Source organism: Lithobates pipiens, unplaced genomic scaffold (assembly GCF_037356315.1).
Source record: "Lithobates pipiens isolate NorthernLeopardFrog02 unplaced genomic scaffold, aLitPip1_a1.2 Scaffold_18, whole genome shotgun sequence".
NCBI classification, from domain to species: Eukaryota; Metazoa; Chordata; class Amphibia; order Anura; family Ranidae; genus Lithobates; species Lithobates pipiens.
The window spans coordinates 248,111,483-248,134,913 of NW_027507758.1; the positions used below are offsets into that span (position 1 = coordinate 248,111,483).

A 23,431-nucleotide genomic window follows, 5' to 3' on the forward strand; every position below is an offset into this window, starting at 1 on the left:
GTACAGATCAGTGCAGTGTAGAAATGAGTACAGTGCACATATCAGTGCAGTGTAGAGGTGAGTGTAGTGTACAGATCAGTGCAGTGTAGAGTTAAGTGTAGTGTATAGATGAGTGCAGTGTACATATCAGTGCAGTGTAGTGTCCAGATGAGTGCAGTGTACATATCAGGGCAGTGTAGAGATGAGTGTAGTGCACAGATCAGTGCAGTGTAGTGTCCAGATGAGTGCAGTGTACATATCAGTGCAGTGTAGTGTCCAGATGAGTGCAGTGTACATATCAGTGCAGTGTAGTGTCCAGATGAGTGCAGTGTAGTGTCCAGATGAGTGCAGTGTACATATCAGTGCAGTGTAGTGTCCAGATGAGTGCAGTGTACATATCAGTGCAGTGTAGTGTCCAGATGAGTGCAGTGTACATATCAGGGCAGTGTAGAGATGAGTGTAGTGTACAGATAGTGCAGTGTAGAGATGAGCTCATTGCACAGAGGAGTGCAGTGAACATATCAGTGCAGTGTATATTGGAGTGCAGTGTAGATATGGGCTCAGTGTACAGAGGAGTGCAGTGTACAGATGAGTTTAGTGTATAGATGAGTGTAGTGTACATATCAGTGCAGTGTATATTGGAGTGCAGTGTAGATATGGGCTCAGTGTACAGATGAGTTTAGTGTATAGATGAGTGTAGTGTACATATCAGTGCAGTGTATATTGGAGTGCAGTGTAGATATGGGCTCAGTGTACAGATGAGTTTAGTGTATAGATGAGTGTAGTGTACATATCAGTGCAGTGTAGAGATGAGCTCAGTGTACTGAGGATTGCAGTGTAGAGATGAGTTTAGTTTACTGATGAGTGCAGTGTAGAAATTAGTACAGTGTACATATCAGTGCAGTGTAAAGGTGATCTCAGTGTAGAGATGAGTACAGTGTAGTAGGGATAAGTTCAGTGTACAGATGAGTTTAGTGTAGAGATGAGTAGAGTGTAGTAGGTATAAGTTCAGTGTAGAGATGAGTACTGTGTGTGTGTGTGTCTCGTCTCCAGCCCAGACAGAGTGAAGTGTTTGCTGTACAGGTGTCTCCCTCCTCCTCCTTCCTCGGGCCAGTCTGCAGACACCCCCCTCACTATACACATAGGAGGAGGAGGAGGAGGAGGAGGAGGAGGAGAGGGATCTGGAGGGAGGGCTCCATGATTCTGCCTCTTTTCCTGTTTCATACAAGGCTCAGTTTCCCCGGCAGGACAGCCCAGTCCCCCAGTGAGCAGATCGGGGAAAGTTTCCTGAGGATGGTGTCACTTTTGTCCATGGAGCTCGCACTCTATGATGATTAGAGGAGATCAGAGGTGATTGTCCGACCAATGGGAAGCTTTGTTGTCTCCCCCTGGGTTCTGGGAGTGTGGATTTGAATGTGTGCCTATTGATCCCTGTCTCTTGTTGGGGAGAAGTGTGTGAGGAATACAAATGATGTCTGATCGCCGGTGAGTCACCATAGGACTGTCTGGGAGGTTTGTTGTGATCGGATGGCACATGTCATACCAGTCCTTGGAGTCAGACTGCATCCCATGCACATGATGCCAGCTGTCTGGATGTAGGAGACATCCTGGATCACTCAGTCTGAAACTTATCAGTTTGTTGCTGCCATGCCTTTCCATCTGAGGACAGTGCAGCCCACCCAGGTGTGTAGGTTGGGGGACACCAATGGGCTCAGGGATGGATCAGCTTTGGTGGTCACTTCTCTGGAAGAAGTTAGCATCTACTCCATGATGCGCATCATCCATCAGTTGTCTGATCTGTCTAGACATGCTGAGGACATCTTCAGCAGCATCCATGGTCAGGCGGTTACCCTGGGAGAACGCAGTGCCCACCTACAACGTCGCCTGGCATCTCTCCATCACTTTGTATCCCACTTGGACCACCGGAAGGTACCAGTCCGTAAGTAGTTTTGCGATTTTTATTTTTTTTACCTGATGCATTGGCTTTGTTCTTTGTTGGGGATAGTGCACCCTCTTTTCTGTAACATCATGTCAAGTTTTTTTTCCTCTGTAGACCTTTGTCATTACTGTACATCTCACAAATATTATTATTGTTTTTATTGAGGATTTATATAGTACTAGCGGGTTTGTGCAGAACTTAACAAAATAAAGGGAGAAAGTAGAGATACAAATATGGATGAGCTTAGGTCCAAACCCAGAAGCCTGATCACCTGCAGCTGGGCCATTCCATGCTCCGCAGGGGGGGGGGGAGGGATGCTCATGATATTGACCTAGATGAGCTTGGGTATCATCTGAGCTCATCTCTAGCCCAAGCTCCTTACTCTCACTTTTGTGTACTGCAGTGAGCTGCGGGCCAGGCCATTCATCGCTCAGCAGGGGCATGTACACAAAGAGATGGGGGTGTTCATGACATCATCAACCTAATATGGTCACATGGCCAAATTAGGTCAGTGTCATTGATAGAGATGAACTCAGGTGTTCTCAGAACTCATCTCTAACCCAAAATCAGAACTTGCACTTTTATGTACTCCAACGAGCTGCGGGCCAGGTCATTCCCCGCTCCCCAGGTGCACATACAAAGGGCCGTGGGGACGATGACGACTCATGACACCATTGACTAAAATATGGTCACATGGCCAAACTAGGTCAGTGTCATTGATAGAGATGAGCTCAGACGTTCTCAGAACTCACCTTTAACTCAAACTTACAACACCCACTTTTATGTACTTCAATGTGCCGTGGTCCGGGTCATTCCCCAGCTGCACATACAAAGGGGCAGGGGGGGGGTGCTCATGACATCATTGACCTAAAGTGTTGACAATGTCATTGATGGAGATTAGTTTGGCTATCCCCTGAGATCACCTCTAACCCAAATGCCCACTTTTATGTATTGCAATCAATTTCAGGCCAGGTCATTCCCCACCCCGCAGCTGGTGTGAGCTACAGGGAAGGGACCGACCTGTCCCACAGCTTATTGGAGTACAAAAAAAACAGGGGATCGAAAGGTCAAATTAGAGCTGAGTTCAGGAGACACCCGCGCCACTTTGGACATCATGTAACAATATTAGGTAGATGATATAATGAGCATCCTCGCCCCTATGTGAATGGCCAGGCAGCAGCTGATGGGCCAGCACTGACAGCTTGCTTCAAGGTTCATCTAAACTTAAGCTGGCCATAGATGGTTCGGGTCTTGGCCAGTTCAGCAGAGATCGTCCAAGATTCGAACCATGTACGGGCAGACTAATGGTACCCAATTTGATCAACTTGGGTAAAACCAGCATGTCAATTTTTTTCATGCGATTATTGCCAGTGGCTATAGCCACTGGAAATAATTACAGTTTGTTCTCCTGGCAGGGATGGCTTCCCGCACTCCCCTGCTGGGAGAACATATTAGCTCTGTGGGAGGCATTGAACTATTTTCTGACCTGCAACCCGTGGTTGCAGTAAAGAACATCGCACCACCTATGGCTGGCTTTAGTTTTGGAACCCAAGCTCATCCCTTGTTACAAAACAATTTCAAACGAGATTTAGAAGGGCCCTGCTCATAAGAGCTTACACTCTAAAATGGGGTTAATAGGCATGCCAGGCCTTAGGGCATATATACTAGATTCCTTTCCATAAGTTCATAAATTCCTTTTACCTAACAATATAAAACTAGCTTGATCAGTTTAAATATAAAGTGCAGATCGTTCCTCTCCATGAGGATGTATAGTTTTAAATATGCAAGCAATCAAATCTTTTAATAGTTCTTGCCAGTCCATCACTTTTAATGCTGTCAGTTCCTAATTATGTGTACAGAATTTCTTCCAAGTCTTCTTCTTTAAATACACACCCGGTCTACTGTAATTACTAGGGAACACACCTGCTTATATGGGATGTCGAAACTTATTGCCTACCCTGCCACCCATAAAAAAAAAAATGTACACTCCTGTTATGTTGTCAAACACAAGCTCACCTAGTTCCGCCTAACCAGCAATCATGTGAATTAGACCTATCACAATGCACAACCTGTCTTTAAATTATCTGCCTACTTGTATGTACCTGTACAAGACTCTTATTACTCTCTGCTGCTTCTCGTGGACACCAGCCAACGACTTTTCTGCTGATTCTTTTTCAAGAATTTCCTATGATAATTCTTGAACAGAAATCACATTTCCCATTAGTACCAAAGGTAGTCTCCCAGTGTATACCCTCCTAGAATAGACAAAATGTAGCATACTGTACTTAAGGCTGAGTTCACACCTTTCCCAATTGGATGCGGGGAACCCGCTTCCAGCTCACAGTAGCAGGAGATTTTGACTGGCTCTCTATTGAGCTGGTTCACATCTGTGCTGCATCTCCGGTGCGAATTTGCACAGGAGCCCAGTGCTTAATTTGGTCTGTTTCAGGTCCGAATTCAACCAAAAATTCATGCTGAAATCGGACCTGAAAAGGTGAACCTGGACGCACCGGACCCCTGCTGTGAGCCACATGCGGCGATGGTGTGAACCGAGCCTTAAGCTAATTTCGCACACAAAAATTGATTTAGGAATCTCCTAATAGTTGATGGGGTCGCATATTGACAAGCAAAGGAAGATCGAATACAATTCTAAGATTTGTGAAAAATTGTACTCCTTGTAATGCATAAGTGCATCCAGAAATCAAATGTAGAATTCAAAACTTTGGCATGGCAAATTTACAAAAAAAAAATCAGGGTTTTCAAATGAAATTTTTTGAGTTCATAATGATACTATGGATTGCTCTGACAAACTATTTTTCTGAATTTCCGTATGAACGTTCAAACAAAATGTTACTGATGCTTGGTTAGCTTTAGGAATGCTTGGCTCTGTTAGTATTGCAAGTCTACTGAAGGTACATTGGAGGAGATTTACTAAAACAGGAGCACTCAGAATCTGGTGCAACTGTGCATGGTAGCCAATCAGCTTCTAACTTTTGCGTGTTCAGTTAAAGCACCAAAGAAAAAAAAAAAAATTTGGTCACGCGCAGATTAAGGCCTCTTTCACACTACCGATCCATTCAGGTCTGCCTATCAGTTTTTCAGGTGGACCTGAACGGATGCTACATAGAGGTCTATGGAGTGTCGGAGGTCAGAGGTGACATGTCCTCTGACATCCGACCCCCTCCGATCCAAAAAAGTGTGGCGGTGGAAAAACCTACTTTTCCATCCGTCATCAGATCGGGTGACGACGGACACTGTGGTCCGTCGTCATCTGATCTCCCATAGGGGAGAGTGGCACTCTGACAGGTCCATCCCTGCACAGTGTGCAGAGACGGACCTGTCATCTTCCTGCTCAGCGGGGGTTGACGGAGCGTTCCCCGCTGAGCAAGCGCATATCCACAGGGCGGATCATGACTGATCCGCCCTGTGTGAAAGGACCCTAAGTCATAATGTGCTAGTATGCGCTGCTGTAGGAGCTTCTATCTTCACCTGGTCTTCCATCCGGATTCACAGGCTTTGGCCATATGTATGGCTGAGCCACGATGACATCACTCCCGCAGCAAAGAGTCTTGTATGGTCTGCACAGTCCATTCAGAACCCAGTGTGCATGCGACGGAGATTCCATCGGCTGCTGCTAAAATAAGTATCTGGTAAAATGTGCACGTTTACGAGATAATTACTGTACCCAAAGGTAAAAATCACCCACGTGAATTTACTACTACTTTAAAGGATAAGTTTACCTTTGGGAACATGTGACATGTTCCCCCCCTGCTCTTTGGGTGGAACATGTAACATGTTCCCAATGCTGCAGCCTCTTTGAAATCAGCATGGTAGTGCGTGGCTTCGCTGTGGAGCGCCATGGTAGTTCATTGATTCTACCTGTCAGTGTATCTGCTTGTCAGTACGGGATGTATGGGCATACAGTTATGCCACGTACACACGGTCGGATTTTCCAATGAGAAATGTTGGATGTGAGCTTGTTGACGGAAACTCCGACCGTGTGTATGCTCCATCGAACATTTGCTGTCGGGCTTTCCGCCGACAAATGTTTCTTAGCAGCTTTTCAAATTTTCCGCCAACAAAACTTTGTTGTCGGAAAGTCCGATCGTGTGTGCACAAGTCCGGCGCACAAAAGTTGACGTGTGCGCGGAATCAAGCAGAAGGAGCAACACTGGCTTTTGAACTTCCTTTTTCTCGTCTCATTGTATGTCTTGTACGTCACTGCGTACCCACGTTTGGAATTATTGGCCAACATTTGTGTGACCATGTGTATGCAAGACAAGTTTGAGCCAACAACCTTCGAACAAAAATCCACGGTTTTGTTGGCAGAAAGTCCGATCGTGTGTATGGGGCAATACACTGACAGATCTACAGGAGACCTGCAATGGACCATACAATGCTTTACAGACTCCAAAAAAAAATGCACTTTTTTTTATTTTTTTTTTACCTGCAAAAAAAATGCATTTATTATTTTGTTCTGAAAAGTGAACTTATCCTTTAAGCTTTGGCAATACAACCTGGAAAGTGATTGGTTTCTATATAGAGTTGCACCAGATTTTGCACTCTTCAGTTTTAGTAAATCAATTCAATATGGCTTCGCTTCGCCCAATATGTTATCATCAGATGCATTCAAGATCCTTCACACACGTTCCTCTGGTTGGGTAAACAGCATGGAAACTATCACAAATTCAAAAAGACGACCCAGGTCATTTATTACCATGGCAGCTCAGGTCCCTTCCACCAGTGTTCTAATGACAAGTGCGTCCATTATGGTCCCTCTCTCTCTCAATATTTGGTTAGAGTCTTTGCCGAGTATATAACTTTTCAAATATCACATTTTGCTGCTGATTAAATTGTGCAGTGCTTACATTACAATATTTATTTTTGGTGATAAGTTTGTGATAAGAGATACAGTTATACGTAGTTATTTAGCAGTTCCCCACAAGCAATATGACTTTGAATGCTTACTTGAGGTACATGCGTAGAAGCCAAGATTAATTTTCATAAATTGTGCAATGTAAATATACTGCGTTGATTCTTCCCTGGAAATTGTATTTAATCTTGGTTACTATGTACACATTGAAACCTGCTATATGAGTAGTCCAGGAGGTGAAGATATGGCTTTATGATAACAACATTGTTCTTCTTTTAGTAAAGCAGGTTGTTTTTCATTACCACTGTGTGTATATAAAATGTGGATGTGTTTTAAGTTTTGAGATGTGGCGGCAGTCACGAACCTGTCATGTCATATCCAGTTTTTGTATTTTACTAGTATCTTACTCTGTTAGATATTTCATACTTGCAGCAACAAGCTGTGTCCTGGTTGCTCGTTTGAGGCAGAATTCACATCTATGCACATACGTTACCATGTGTATTTATGTATGTTAATGTGTTTTGGGGGGCATCCTGTGTATTTGTAATGGGCCCTGAATGTGTTTTGGGGGCATCCAGTGTAATTGTAATGGGCCCTGAATTTGTTTTGGGGGCATCCGGTGTATTTGTAATGGGCCCCCAATGTCTGCCAATGCAGTAAACAATGAACCTGACCATTCAACGCACCACAATACGTAGCTGTGAATACCCATGCTATGTGCCGTCCTGGGTTGACCAAAAATGGGCCAGAAATTATTATTTTTTGTATATTGAACCTCATTAAGGGTCATTTGAAATGCATAGGTGGATGTAACGTGCATTATGGGCCTCCTTTTTGATCATTTTCATAGGCCACTAAAGCTGACAGTTGACCATTATGTTCTGAAGCCCCATACACACTATCAGTTTTTCTGCTGAGTTTTTCCTTCAGATTTACCAAAACCATATAATATGAGGTAAAACCTTAGGAGTTTCAATTTGTATGCAATCAGGCAGGCCCTTGCACTACATGGTTTTGGTAAACCTGAAGGAAAAACTGATAGTGTGTATGGTGCTAAAAAATCTACATTACTGTGATGATGGTTACTATCTGCATGATCACTGTAGACATGTTCTGCCGCTACACCATGATGGATTCATTCAGGATCCTCGCCGTTGAATGGACTGCAGGAACCCCATAATATGGTTCATAATTTTGTCAAACAGATATGCTTTTGTTATATACTTAATGTTATTTTATGCTGATATTTAAAGATCGGAAATGTGTCTGTGCTCTTGTGGAAGTCTGACTACATGCTTGCAATAGTTGAAATAGCAGGATAATGTTTCAGGAGGCAGTTTTCTTGAAATTATACTTTTTTGAACTTGTTTTGCATATTTTAAGTACATTAGTCACATACCATGAGAGCCAGTTCACAGTGACCAGATGCAGTTCCGTGCGTTTTTTTTTTTTCTGCACTAAAAATGCATGCACAGTGTTTTCCATGTATTCCAATGGCTCTAGTTCACACCAATGCAGTCAGTTTCTGGTCAATATTTCCTCAGCCTCTGACCTAGAACGAGAGTGGAGATCAGGAAAGTCAGAGCCATGCCAAAAGTCATTATCTGTGCACTTATCCTAAGTCACTGTCTTAGGCCGGATTCACACCGATGCATTTTTAGTGCTTTTTGCATTTTGCAGATTTGCACTACAGTCCATTCAACATGGTTTCCTATGGAACATGTTCTGTAGTGCAAATCTGCAAAATGCAAAAAGCACTAAAAATGCATAGGTGTGAATCCAGCCTTAGTGCTTTTTGCATTTTGCAGATTTGCACCACAGAACATGTTCCATAGGAAACCATGTAAATGGACTGTAGTGCAAATCTGCAAGATGCAAAAAACACTAAAACTGCATAGGTGTGAATCCAGCCATAGTCCGTTTTCATCAGATCTCTCCCGATCGGATCCGCCAAGGATAGATGCGAACTTAGGGGCATCCATCTGATTTTAGCGGATCGGACCGGGTCGGATGTCAGAGGACATGTCACCGCTGACATCCGTCGCTCCATAGACTTGCATGGAGCGCCCGTTCAGGTCTGCCGTCAAAACTGAAGGGGCCTTTTACTGAAGAACTAGAACCACTTCCAGCATTTGATCACTGAGAACCTCCAGCTCTGATCTGGAGCCTCAAATTGTGGCATATGCCGATTTGACAAGGTCCCCTTTAAAAAAAACGGACGCTCTGTAGTAGCCCACCAGTGGTGCAATACATATGCAAAAGCTGGTAAACTGGCAGCAAAGACTTGCATAATAAATATTCAAAGAGCTTACCAGCTGAATCAGCATGGCGTGTTGTCATTGTGCAGCATTTAAAAATCAACATAAAACAAGGTGTGGTTTTTTTAGTGGGAAGCAGCTGACACGGTTCAGCAAGGTTTTCCAAGTGTCAGACGAGAAATGCTGGCAGGGAGTACACGCAGCATACCTTGACCACGGGACTCCTCTTCGGGATAGGATAGAGTTTCTATGAATGTATTTTCACAGGTGCAGGAAATTATTCCGGCTCCATAAAAAATGAAGATTTGGAGACTTTCCTTTAACCCCTGTAAGCCATGAAAAATGTAGCAAGAGAGAAACAATGTTTTTTTTTTTTTTTCTAAGAACAAATATCCTCAGCATGTCCATAAGAAAAATAAACGGAATGGGAGCATTGTAAGCCTTGTTTGCTTTTATCCCCAGTAGGGATGGGCACTACAGAGGATGGCCTTTCCATCTATGCGGAGTGCGGTTCAAATATAACATATAAATCATGCGTAGATTAATTATAATTCTTGGAAGTGACTTAAATCTTAGAAGTTAGGCCAATTAACCACTTCAAAAAGCAGTGGCAGAAAGAAAAGGCAACTGAACTTCTAAAATGTACTGCACAGCTAAGTCGGGGATGTGTGCAGTTTTGTCCACCTCGGAGGTGCGGGTATACATTTCCTCCCGTAAAATACTGTTTTCTCATGGGATGTAATGTCCATAATGCAAGCTAGAAAAAAAGTGGAAGAATAAAAGCGTATATTACACAACATGCGGTTGTGGAGCTAATAATCCAATAATAAATTGCAGAATGGTGTGGTTTAAATGTCTACAGATGGGCTCCCAACAGACTACAACAAGGCACGGTTCCTGAGTTACATCTTCACTCTTACACTGTGTTATTAAAGTTCATTCATTTTTTAATTTGCAGAAAGCAGAACCAACAACCGCCCTTTGATGGCATGATCTAATTACTAGGTACAACTGTTTCTTATTGTTGGAATTATTATGGTCTGTAGAGAATGATCACATTACAATATATTTTGCTTATATACAGGGAATGTTGGTAGATAGGCCTATCCTAGGCTTGCCATTGCCATTGCCAAATTTGCCAAGTTGCCATTTGTTAAACACAACCCACATGTGGTATAATATTACAAGTAGCCCTGATATAGAGTAAAAAAAAAAGTCATCACCTATTATTTAGGCTTGTGTTACGTTCATTACTTTGCTACAATGCCGATATCAACATGCACATACTGGGACTTAAAACAAAAAAGACATCAGGGATCCCTCTAGATGTGCAGTCTCCTTTCTTTATTGGAAGTCTGGACTCTCAAAGAATGAACTGTGCTTTGCTAAATTTATGGAGAGGCTGTCTTCTTATAAGCTTGGGGTCACCAGACTGCGGCCTGCGGGCCAAATGTGATATTTTGCTTGCCTTTAACCTGCCCTTGGGGCACTAGTCCTCCCACTGACACCAAAGAAGGACACTATTCTTTCCACTGACACCAGAGATTGGGATCTAATTGTCCCACTAACATCAATTATGGGGCACTATTCCTCCCACTGACACCAATGATGGGGCAATATTCCTTCCACTGGCGCCAAAGATGGGGAACTATTCCTCCCACTGACACCAGAGATGTGGAACTAATTGTCCACTAACATCAGTTATGGGGCACTATTCCTCCCACTGACACCAATAATGGGGCAATATTCCTCTCACTGGCGCCAATGATGGGGCACTATTCCTCCCACTGACACCAGAGATGTGGAACTAATTTTCCCACTGACACCAATTCTGGGGCACTATTCCACACACTGTCCATATTCCCATCGCACACGTTCCTGGAATGAGCGATTAAAGTGGACGTAAACTCACTCTCATCCTTTCTAAACTACTGCCATAGTGGTTATCTATAAGGATATACATGTCTCCTGCATGTATCCTTACCTGTCAAATGTCTCCCCTCTGTCTGTTATGAGACCTGAAAAAACTGCATATTCTGTGGGTAGGTCTGTTTTCCAGAGCTCGGTGGGTGGAGTCATGATGTCAGTCGACTACTCACCCACCTCTACACTCCCCTTGTCAACATGTATTTTCTCCTGTGTATTTCTTACACTGAACCTCTTCTATGACCACCAACATTCAAAACCCATAAAAGTCACCACATCACTTCAGCAATCCTGCTGAGGTGTGGAGCATCCAATCCTGGGAGAGCTGGAGCAGAAAGTAGGAGGGGATCTGAAGTACACAGAATGTCTCCCTCAGGCTGTGATATGGTGGAACATGCCTGAGGAAGAGGTCCTGTGTGGATCCAAAACATTGCACTACACCATTTTGTGATGTGATCTAAAAAACCGCTTGGAGGAAATTGATGATCCTCAGTATGCTGGTGAATATCTACATACTTTTTCTCCCACTAGCACCAGAGATGGGGAATTAATTCTCTCACTGACAGCAATGATGCAATTATTATTTTTTTTAGTCCCACTGACCGCTAGGCCTATGGCATTATTTACTCCCACTGATGCTAGGGCATTTTCCACTCTCATTGGCAACTGTACCCCTCTCCCCCCAAGGTTTGAAAGGCAGTAAACTGGCACTTTGTTTAAAAAATTTGGAAATCTCTCTTCTAAGCAGTTTTCGTCCTGAGGCTTCCCTCTAAGTTGCAATTGTGATAATTTCTGAAGTTAGACAGGGTGAATGTGAGCAAAGCAATATCTACTGACCTAGGCCTGTAATGACAGCTGTCAAAAAAGCACAAAAGGGCAGAGGCAAAACGTTATTTTATTATCAATGCTATTATGTTAAAGACATCAGGGCTTTTTCAAACCTAGAGTAACCTTTAAAGCGGAGGTCCACCCTAAAGTGGACCTTCCGCTCATCGGAACCCTCCCCCCCTCCGGTGCCACAATCGGCACCTTTCAGGGGGGAGGGGGGTGCAGTTACCTGGATAATCCAGGTAACTGCACCCACTTCCGGGATAGCTCTCTGCGGAAAGGGGCGTAACTTACGCCCCTTTCCGCAAGTGCCCGCCCCTTCCCGCAAGTGCCCCGCTGCCTGCTGGGAAACACAGAGATCCCAGAGGCAGCGGGGAGCGTCCTTATTGCGCAGCGCGATTCGCGCATGCGCAGTAGGGAACCGGGAAATGAAGCCGAAAGGCTCCATTTCCTGATCCCCATACCCAAGATGGCGGCGGCAGGACCCGACAGACGACCTAGAGATCGGCTTCGGGTGCCGACATCGCGAGCGCGCTGGACAGGTAAGTGTCACTATTTTAAAAGTCAGCAGCTGCAGTATTTGTAGCTGCTGGCTTTAAAAAAAAAAAAAAAAAACGCGGAGTCCCGGTGGACTCCCGCTTTAAAGTAGCACTGAAGCATCACATTTTCTATATTAATTAAACCGAACTAGGAAAAGGCACGCAGCAAATGATTCTAGCCTGCAATCTGCCATTTTTCTTATAGGAACATGCACCCACAGCTCCACACAAAGTGTCCTATTCCCCTTTCTTGGGACTACATTTCCTATAAGTCCACGTGTCACCATGAATATATGTGCCATCTAGTCCTTTCTGGCTGCCTGTGTGTGTCGTCACAAGCAGCCAGCCAACGTAGGCCTGTGATCTCTCTCCTGCGAGCGTGCACACAAGGATGTCTCATAAATGAACCCACAAGAGAAGGGGTCACACAAGAAGCAATCTTAGGAACTTTTGAGTTAAAAGGCTACCTGCATGTTCTCCTTGTACCTGCGTGGTTTTCCTCTGGATACTCCGGTTTCCTCCCACACTCCAAAGACATGCTGGTAGGTTAATTGGCTCTTGTCTAAATTGGCCCTAGTATGTGGATGTATGAATATGAGTTAGGGACCTTTAGATTGTAAGCTCCTTGAGGGTAGGGACTTGTGTGAATGTATAATACATATGTAAAGTGCTGCCAGTGTTGTATAAGTACCTGAAATAATAAAGCTCCCTACTTCCTCTTTGTCTCCCTGCAAAGGTAAAGCATAATGGGCTACTATGCATCGCATAGTATCCCATTATGTGTCACTTACCTGACACTGGAGCCAGCGATGTCACAGCTGTCCCCTGTAGCGCGAAGCGTCCATCTTTTTCCGGGTATCGCTGCTCCGGCGCTGTGAGTGGCCGGAGCAGCGATGAAGTCACTCCCGCGCATGGGCACGGGAGTCGCCACTAACAGCATAGCGCCGCTAGCAGCAGCATGCTCAGTGCGCCTGCGTGCCGCTGTCTACGGTGCATGCGCCGTAGACAGCGGTGCCTTTCTTTTTGAAAATATCTCCTAAACCTACATGGACCTACAGGTAAGCCTTAATCTAGGCTTACCTGTAGGTCAAATTGGTCTGTAAGGATTTACAACCACTTTAGGTGTCTTTGGAGCCTTGAATCCAGTTTCTATTATAGAAATCTAGACCGGCTTTTGTGGTTGAAAGTCTTGCCCCAACCCTTCCTACCTCCTCCACATGAGGTACCTGCTGTTATATACCTGTGGTAATTTAGCACCATTTCAGGTTTTCTTTAAATGCACAATGTAAATAATGTGCTTTTGTTGGTAATAAAGAGTTTATTTCTCAAATATAGTAATGACAGGTATTGGTGTGGCTGGTTATTTCTTGCAGAAGAATGCATTTGTACCAGACAGTCAGGGTGGCGACACACCTTTATTTTTAGGAATGTCATAATAGTAATGAGTCTAGAATAGATATTGACCTGAAAATGTATGTGTTGGGTCAGCAATTGGCAGGATTTATTGTTTTAAGATGTACTTGCCCAGTTTGAGTATATCAGTGATTTATAACAGCAGCTGGGTTGTCTTTCTCAACATTTTGTCTAAAATCATCTCTTTCCCTTTGGATTTGTCGCCTAATGACTTGGTCCCTTTGTTTCCTTTGTTAAGTCTACTACAGCAGGGACGTTGTAACATCTGCGACCTTAACGGTCACTTGCATCAAGTTAACACAAGAAATGGGCTATGTTGGCTTAACCTCCATGCTTCTATGTGTCAAGGCCTACTATTTCATTGAAGCTTACTTGATAGATGACTTGTGCCTTATATAATCAGAGAATCTAGAGAAAAGTCAGATACTTAATCATACCTTTCTTTATCACAGATATGCAGACAATAAAATATTTTAATTTCAAGACCAGAGAAGTCATAATTTTATGTTCCATACAATTTCATATTTTTTTTATGCTGGAAAATAAACAAAGTGTAAGTGAAGGTATATTGAGGTGCGCTTTAATTATGCATGGACATAAAATAAAACGTCCCAACCCAAAATGTTGGCAAGATTTATGAGCAGGGTGTTCCTACTTGTTGTTGTAATAAATATAACTTAATGCTAAATTAAAATCCATCAAAAAGAGTTGAACCCCTTTGTAATGGCTACAGCAGATATGCATGTCTGGGAACTCACTTAGAAATCTCGCTATCAGAGACCCTTGACTGATATAAGGAACCATTCCAAAAATGTGAGTATCTGGTTTGAACAGGCTGACCTTTTTAAGCTGTACATTTGACCATTGCAGTCCTTATTGATTGAATGGAGTTGATTTTTTTGGGGAAGTAAATGGAGTGAATAAAACACAATCACTAGTTCTGTGATCAGCCACTTTAACGTTGAGGTCTGAACTGTTTTTTGGGACATGCGCCTCGTGCCACAATATCCATCTCCTTTATTTAGGATGTTTTGTGGACACCAGAGAGTGACAAATCAAGATGTGGTGTAGGAAGTTGAGTGTAACTTGTACAATCTATTTAGCTCTCTCTGCTTTATTTGACCTTGCTGTACTCAAATTGTTCTTTGTTTCATTTATTTTCATTTATTAATGGTGTCAGAGAATTAAACAGAATGTATGTTCTGATCTTGAAAGGTTAAGTGAATGCATAGGAGAGGGGTAGAGAAGGAACTTCCGACCTGTGCTGTTTGGGATCCACCCACCCCAAAAGGGCTTGACAGCAGTGTCTTAAGAAGCTGTTATATAAATAAATTGTCAATGAAGCTTACTTACTCTGGCTATACACTGTATGGGTTTTAGCTGGTTCCTCAGGAACCAGGTGAAATTTGCTTAGTGGGTAGTCCAGTTGGCCAACTGCTGTCTGACGTCCTTATTTTTAATTAAAATATTTTATTGGGTCGAAATTACAGATATACAACAAACACGATGCTCAACATTAATTTGTCAAACATAACCATACATAAGCACTGTGAATAGTGGTAATCCACAAGCAACCAAAAGGAAAATCTAGATGAAGATGGCGAGACTGAAGGATATGTGTCGTCCCCCCCCCCCCCAGAAAGGTCTGGGGAAATCAGACACATAGCACATTTTATATATACATACGGAACCTAGAACATGGATAAGGTACACCCTAATCGGTTAAGGGTTGACACTACCCATTCACGAATAGCTTAAGGAGACGTTTCTAATGCAGCATACACACGACCAGACTTTCCAGCAGAAAAGGTCCGACTGAATCATTTCATCGGATATTCTGATCGTGTTTGGGCTTCATGTGACTTTTTTTTTTTTTTTCAAAAATTCTGACGGACCTAGAAATAGAACATGTTTTAAATCTTTCCAACGCAATCAATTCCTATCGGGAAAAGCTTTCGCCTGTATGCTATTCCAACGGACCAAAAACGACGCTAGGGTAGCTATTGGCTACTGGCTATTGAACTTCCTTTTTCTAGTCCCGTCTTACGTCATCACAATCTAAATGAATGGACTTTGGTGTGATCGTGTGTAGGCAAGTCCGTTTCAGTGGAACTCTGTTGTAAAGACCGTCAGAGTTTATTCTGACGGAAAAAACGGTCGTGTGTACGTGGCATAAGATGCTGATATTCACCATGAGTATCTCAGCAAAATGAAGAAACAATAGAGCAAGACAATAAAACCGTAACAATTGGCCGATGTCCCTCATTTTACAAAATTAAGAAGTAGCGTGGAAATTTGTTGACTGGAAAGTGGCTGCACCCAATCGTATGCAGCCATTGTTTGGGGATTTTGACAAGTGGCAGGGCTGGCTGTCAAAATGCAATAGGCACAGCAGGAGAAGCTTTCATCCACGCTCTATAATATGGATGAAAGAATTTGTTTTTTTTGTGTTTTTTCGTTCAGCCTGTAGGCTATCAGTACATGGCCAGCTTAAGCTGTTTGTTATTTTAAAAATGCACTCAGGAAAAGGTGTTCTAGAAAAAGATATGATGAGCTTTATGTGGAGATGTGTTTACATGGGAGTTGTGTTTTGGAACAATCTAGCAGATGTTTGTTCTGGAGTTAACACTGAGAATGGAATGACCAGGTACTAACAGCTGTTCTGTGACCTTGGAGTGCGAAGAAGTGAAATAATCTCGCCGTGGCCTTGGGAGATTATCATACAGGATACATGAAAATGTCAGACCGTCTCTTTCTTCCAGCTCAACTAGTTGCTAAATACTGGGTGGCATCCCATATTGTTCCAGAGGAAAATATGAAAAGTCAGAAATCTGCCAGAGTAGTACATTTTTGTCAGCTTCAGGTTATAATAATAATGTGATTTTATTTTATTTGTAGCCTGATCCCATAGAATGTCAACCTCACCACCAGATTAGTGCCAGATTAAGGAACTTTCCATTTCACAGCAGACGCGGAATAAATAATTTATTAGGTTTACGATAATAAACTAAGATAACAAATATCATTTGATTGGTTGATATGAGCACCATGGGCCTTTTTATTCTCGTGCCATGCTTACACAATAGAAATGGCCGAATGGTGATCTCGTTAACTTTTATGGTTTTGCAGCAATCACCTTTATGCATATTAATTAGCTGTAAATTTAGTTTTCATGTATAGAGTTTTATTACCAAATCTGCTTTAATACTCTGCAGTTTTGGCTGTCTATGCCTGGAATATATTGCATTGACTCATGCCAACCCTAAACTTTTCAAAATTTCTACTAATAAAGTCAGGTGTTTGTTAAAACTCAAAATAGTTATAAAATAAATTACTTGATGATGATCTTTCTTGTCTCTATTATATTTTTACATACAATCAGTTATCATTTTTGTAACTTCATATTACTAGATTTCTAGTATACTGTGGAAAGTTTGGGCTTTTTATTGCGCAATACCCTTTTATTGGCGAAAGATGCACGTTTTTGAAAGCCAATCATTTCATTCCTCAAGCATTAAGGATTTTTAGGGTAACAAACCCTATATATTTTATAGTTTAAAGTGCAATTCCACTATCAAAAAAAATAAAAATCTCCAATTTATTTGTATGTACCAAATGATCTCCTTTAGTGCTCAATGGCCCAGAAAACCCAGGTCCAGGCGGGCACACATCACTTCCAGTATGGACACAGGAGCGTTTTTTGGATACCCGGCCACACAGTGGTATAATATGCAGTCGAATTGCAGCCATAGGACCGCGTGAAACAAACAAGAAAAAAAGATATGAGCAGAGCTATATTTATTATTTTAATTATTATATACAGCCTAGAAATCAATCAACTGCCAGCGAACTCTTTCTTGTGTGTTGGGCCTTACAGCTACTTTAAGACTTAAGCCAGCCTCAGGCAGAGCTTAGTAGATCATTCATAACAAATATCTTTCTGTAGACAAAAAAAAATACCTTATTGGCTGCAAGTATTGTTCATTTCCAAAATAAACCTGCAAAGGTTCCAGGAAATAATAAATATACTTTGCTTCCTTTTAGGTCTGCGAACATGCCATTGAAAGATTTTGTTATGTTTGTCCAATAATGAAAACATTACCCAGTTCTGTCTTGTGTACTGTGCACTTCACAGTATTATCTCAAATTTAAATTCCTGCCCACTTCACCTCTGTGAACTACAGAACATGCCCCCCCCCCATGTTATGCAGAAGAGGAGAGGTGGGGATGCTCTGTAGTTCTAACACACTTCCTGTACTAGGGTGGCAATGCTGTTCAGTGAGTACAGAACAGTCAGTGAGCAGTGTTTACGACAGCAAGTGTGTTACTGGCAGGAAAAGTAAGTAAAAAAAGAGAAGAAGCCTGAAAAAGAAGACAAATACAGCCACCACATCTAACGCTGGGTTACACACTGATTTATTTTTATTTTTTCAACCTGCGGGATGAATGTCAAAACACTGACAGATCTCTGCATCAACACAACGATGTGTAAAGCAGGAATCTCTCCAGCTCAGCTTTTGTATTCTGACAGCGAGGACTCCCACCACCAGAACACACTAATCGGGGTTTGCAGCCATTGGCTGTAAGCGCTGATTGAATGCTGGTTATCCAGCAAGACCGTTCAACAGAAGCTAGTTGTTAGATTGACTTTTGTTGAACTGATAGTAGTACACCTGTACCAAAAATCAGCTGGTTCTTTGTAGTCTGTAGTAAATTATATTTTTGTTTTTGGGTTTAGACACACTTAAACTACCATGTACCAGAAATGTATTGCTGGAAATTATGCAGTTAGGCCCCGTACACCCTGGACGTTAGCCCTGGTTCACAGGTCTCCAGCATTTAGGTGCGGGTAGAATACACAACTGTACCACCCAGCCCCGCTGCCGGCAACCTGTAAAACTCTATGAGAGGCTGAAAGCTGCTGTGGCTGGACTGTGCACCTAGAGGAACTAATATTTAGGGCAGTATGCACCCAGGGACAAATGTTTGGAATGCGGACTGCTTACGGATTACCAGGTGAAAAGAAAGAAAGAAAGAAAAAAAAAAGTCTAAAAAATAAAACGAATACAGCCACGGCATTTATGCATTGCAAAGCTTCAAAGTATTACATTTTTTTTTTTTGAGTTTAATACCACTTTAGCCCAGGTCCAAACTGCTGTGGGTTAGAAATTGTGCGTGTTCAGCTGAATGATTTCAAACCGGCAATGCAGTCTGACTTCGGGGGCGATTCGCCAGACATCTGTATGGGTTCATGCACAGATGTCTATTCAAATTGCCACCGAAGTCCCCAAAAGTAGTACAGGAGCTACTCTTGGGAATCAGTGCGGCACCGCAAAGTCGGCGCTGCACCAATTCGGACAGTGCCATTGCTGGCAATAGCTGCCGATTGGGCGTGCAATTTGACATGTCAAATCGGCCCAATGAGAACGTGGGCTTAAAGCAGTATTAAACCCAAAAGCCAACATTTATTATACTGCAGCTTACTAATTCTTAGCTGTGATTCCTGCAATTGTTTCCTTTTTAAATTCTTTCTTTCTTCTATTTTAATCTGGTAATCCAGCTAGTAAATCTGTTATTTTTCACAGCACAAACTCTCCAGCAAAATCAGTTCATGGATGAGACAAACCACTTAACAACTGGCAGGGGTGCTTAAAATGATCAGCTTTTATTTATTCATGTAAAACCTTTATCCCAAAATGCAAAATAAAAAATGTTTGCTGTAACCCAGGGGTGCCCAACCTTTTGAAGAGTGAAGGCCACTAAAGCGACTTGGTAACCGGTCGCAGGCCACAATGAACGAAGCAGGCGGATAACAGGTATCCACTCTGCATATGCAAAGCAGAGACGGACACAGCCCACTCTAATCTAAGAGCCCTCCGCTTCCGCCCAGACAGAGGGGGACAGATCTTTAGTGGATCTGCCGTTCCATAGAGGTGAATGGAGGGTCCAGTTGGTTCAGACCGATCTTGTGAAAGTGGCCTAAGGCTGCTTACACACAGATGTGCTGTGGTCTACCCACACTGCGGGTGAAGTGCAGTCCACCTGTGGCTTTCCTAGACTTCTATTATATCCTGCATGTGTAGTGCCTTTTCTGAAAGCTCACCAAACCCGCTGGTAATAACAGAAGTCTATGGCTCAGTGCAGGTAACCCGCAGGTGTACTGCTCTGCACCTGCGGATCAGTTTGAAAGCAGCCCAGTAACCACTGCCGAACAGATATGCCCATATACACACTGTGATTTTAGTAATAAACTTACCTTTAATAATAGTCTTCCATTCAGGTATTGCCGGCTATCTATCGAGTGCATTTGGTATCACTCTGCCTGTGCTGATGCTTTGGGGTGGCAACCCGTGATCTGTGTTTGCCAACCTACCATCCCAGAACAGGAGGACATGGGCCACTGGTTGGGCACCCCCTACTGTAACCGTTTATAAAGAGTGAGCTGGTGTTTGGCTTCATTTTGTTAGTGTATTTAAATCTGCTAACACATTTAACACTACTGACAGACTGACAATGGCGCTGTCTGCTGTGCCTCCTATCTCACTCCTCCAGAGTTGTGTCTCACTAATACAGGATGTGTGTTACTAGCCAGATCACCAGGTGAAAAGGGCAAATAAAAGAAAACGGATGCAGCCGCCACCTCTAATGATCGGTAAGCTGCAATATATATTATTTTTGGTTTTGGGTTTATTACCTCTTTAATCATCATGATGGTTTTGGTCTAATCAGGTCATTTTATTGATCAGTAATGATCAATTCATTATCTGTTTCCTTATGATAATAAAAGTACTTTTCTGGTACCTGAGATATACATGAAAGCATTTAGTTCAAAGGACAGCAGCAGGAAAAGGGCAAAGGTTTATTACATTGTGTAGAGGGCATGTACCAAGTAAATGAAAGGGCTAGGGCCTGCTTCAAGCTTTATTCATCAGATGCTTCCGGCTGGTTCATTTCCTTGACTTTGCAGACTTATTCCTCTGCTCACATCCTGCTGTATAAAAGAATGTTTTCATCTCTTCATTCCATATGACCATGATAGCAGGCTGTGACAGTCGTCACATTTATGAAGGGTTCCAGTGTTGTATTAATATTGCCTTTATCATACTTTGGGCAATAAAAAAGTTTTCCCATTCAGTGGGGCTATGCGACACTGCACGGGTCAACTACTTTTTTTTGTCTAGGCCATAAGGGTCTCAAACTGGTGGCCCTCCAGCTGTTGCGAAACTACAAGTCCCATGAGGCATTACAAGACTGACAGTTACAAGCATGACTCCCACAGGCAGAGGCATGATGGGTCTTGTAGTTTCACAATAGCTGGAGGGGCCGCCAGTTTGAGACGCCTGGTCTAAGGAATTGGAGAACACAGATATACTTACATAATCCTCTGATTCTCTCCCCCCCCCCGCACAAGACTGGTACCACAGTCTTGACGTCATCATGCCCAAAGACCTGTTCTGGATGTGAGGACGTCAGGAACAGTCCACCGCTGGATTGTGGGGGAGCACTGTTTGCAGGTGGAATGGAAGATCAGGTGATTATAAGCTTTTTTCCAATCCCCTAGACAAGAGCAAGCAGCTTACCCGTGCAGTGCAGGCACAGACCTACTGCATGGGAGAACTTTTTTTTGCCCAGAGTTAGACTTCCGGAATCATACTAAGCATCTCTCATATATTAAAACAGGAAGAAATCTTTTGCCCATAGAAGTTAATTGCAATCAGTGTCATTAATGTAGTATGAAGCAACAGTTATAGAAAAGGACAAAATGATGTGTCATATCTAAACTGTATTTAGGGCCAAATTGCACTATGGGGGTTATTTCCGAAAGGCAAATCCACTTTGCACTGCAAGTGCACTTGGAAGTACAGTCGCTCTAAATCTAAGGGGTACATCTGAAATTAGGGGAAGCTCTGCTGATTTTATCATCCAATCATGTGCAAGCTAAAATGCTATTTTTTATTTTCCTTGCATGTCCCCCCTCGGATCTACAGCGACTTTACTTCCAAGTGCACTTGCAGTACAAAGTGGATTTTCCTTTAGTTAACAACCCCCTATGTGCTGTGACAGATGTTTGACAGCATGATAAAATGTCTGTCACCACAGGGACACACAGGAAACAATTGTTTTCTATGTGTACCATTCACCATGCAGTGCAGCCTAGCCACCCAACATTGCAGTGAAGGAAGGTACATTCTGTACACTTCAAATAAAGCTGGTACAAAAAAAAAAGGGACGGTACGTTATGCTGAATCGTGCACCACACTGCCCCCTAGCCAACTAGCGAAGCAGACAATTTAATGCTTCGGCTGAATTCACATTTTAAGACCCCTTTCACACGGGGTGGATCAGTTTAGCGGACTCTGCCAGCTCAGCGGGTGATCGCTCCGTCAATCTCCGCTGAGCCGCCGGATGACAGGTCCGTCTCTACTCACTGAGCGGGGAGGAACCTGTCCGAGCTGATTTCTATGAGGAAATTGGACGAAAATGGACAGCATGTCCGTTTTCATCAGATTTCATCAGCTCTCATCCGATCCACCAGACAGATGACTGAACATATCGCCATACGTCTGTCTTGAGTGGATCGGAATGCAGGCGGGTGTCGGCGGACACATCTCTGCTGACATCCACCTGCCTATAGGAGTCAATGGTTGACACGGTCAGATCTGCCTGAAAAAATGGACAAGCGGATCAGAGCGGGCTTATCATGTGAAAGGGGCCTATAGCTGAAGTTTAATCTGTTTTATATTTTGCCTTCTCTTGTTTTTACCCCATTTGACATTTTCAAGAAGCTGCTTTCGATTGACCAGTAAACAGCATGTAGCACATTTGTTCACTTATTTGTTCACTTATAAGAGCCCTTTCACACTGATAGCGTGGCTGCGTTAGCGGTAAAGCGAAAATAGTTTTAGTGGCACTTTACCATCTTTTCAGAGGTGCTTTTTGGCCGCTAGTGGGTGGCTTTAACCTCCGCTAGCAGCCGAATAAAGGGTTAAAAGCGCCCACAAAGTGCTGCTGCTGAGGTGCTTTGCAGGCGCCGCCCATTGATTTTAATATGCAGGGGTGCTTTAAGACTCCTTTCACGCTGGAGGATTTTCAGGCACGTTCGAGCTAAGAATAGCGCCTGTAAAGCGCCTGAAAAAAGCCTCATCTGCAATCCCAGTGCGAAAGCCCGAGCGCTTTTACACTGGGACGCTGCGCTGGCAGGACACAAAAAAAAGTCCTGCAAGCAGCTTCTTTGAGGCGCTTAAGGAGCGGTGTATAACACTCGGGCTTTCACACTGGGATTGCAGATGAGGCATTTTTAAGGCGCTTCACAGGCGCTATTTTTAGCTCTAAAACGCCTGAAAAACACCCCAGTGGGAAAGGAGTCTTAGTGCCTCGCATCCTTTATGTCAGCACAGATGTTTTCCTTTGAGTGGTTGCTGTTTCTCTTTCAAATAGCTCACATGGTATAACTGCAGTGCAAGACAGATCATATGATGTGTGATACTGTGTTGTTTGTTGACACTTTCATTATTATTTGTTTTGGGGAAATCACAGGCGTTTATATTGTATGTGTTTACAGATGCTCCACGTGGTTCATGCAACTCATTATAAAATGATTTCATCAAATCTCTGTTCCTCGCACACGGTAGTGATGTATGAATGAACTCCAGATCCCACAGATATGATATATGTA

At 43.1% G+C, this 23,431-nt stretch overlaps 1 protein-coding gene across 4 annotated transcripts in view; it reads left to right on the top strand.

Moving 5' to 3' along the window:
- The first annotated feature begins 1,195 nt into the window (after window positions 1-1,195).
- Window positions 1,196-23,431, top strand: part of NHSL1 (NHS like 1) — a 289,800-nt gene continuing 267,564 nt past the window's right edge. For all 4 annotated transcript variants that reach the window (XM_077486755.1, XM_077486759.1, XM_077486756.1 and 1 more), the window contains exon 1: window positions 1,196-1,918. In XM_077486755.1, the coding sequence (XP_077342881.1) occupies window positions 1,627-1,918 (292 nt within the window). In that variant the 5' untranslated portion in view covers window positions 1,196-1,626. The remainder of the gene's footprint in view (window positions 1,919-23,431) is intronic.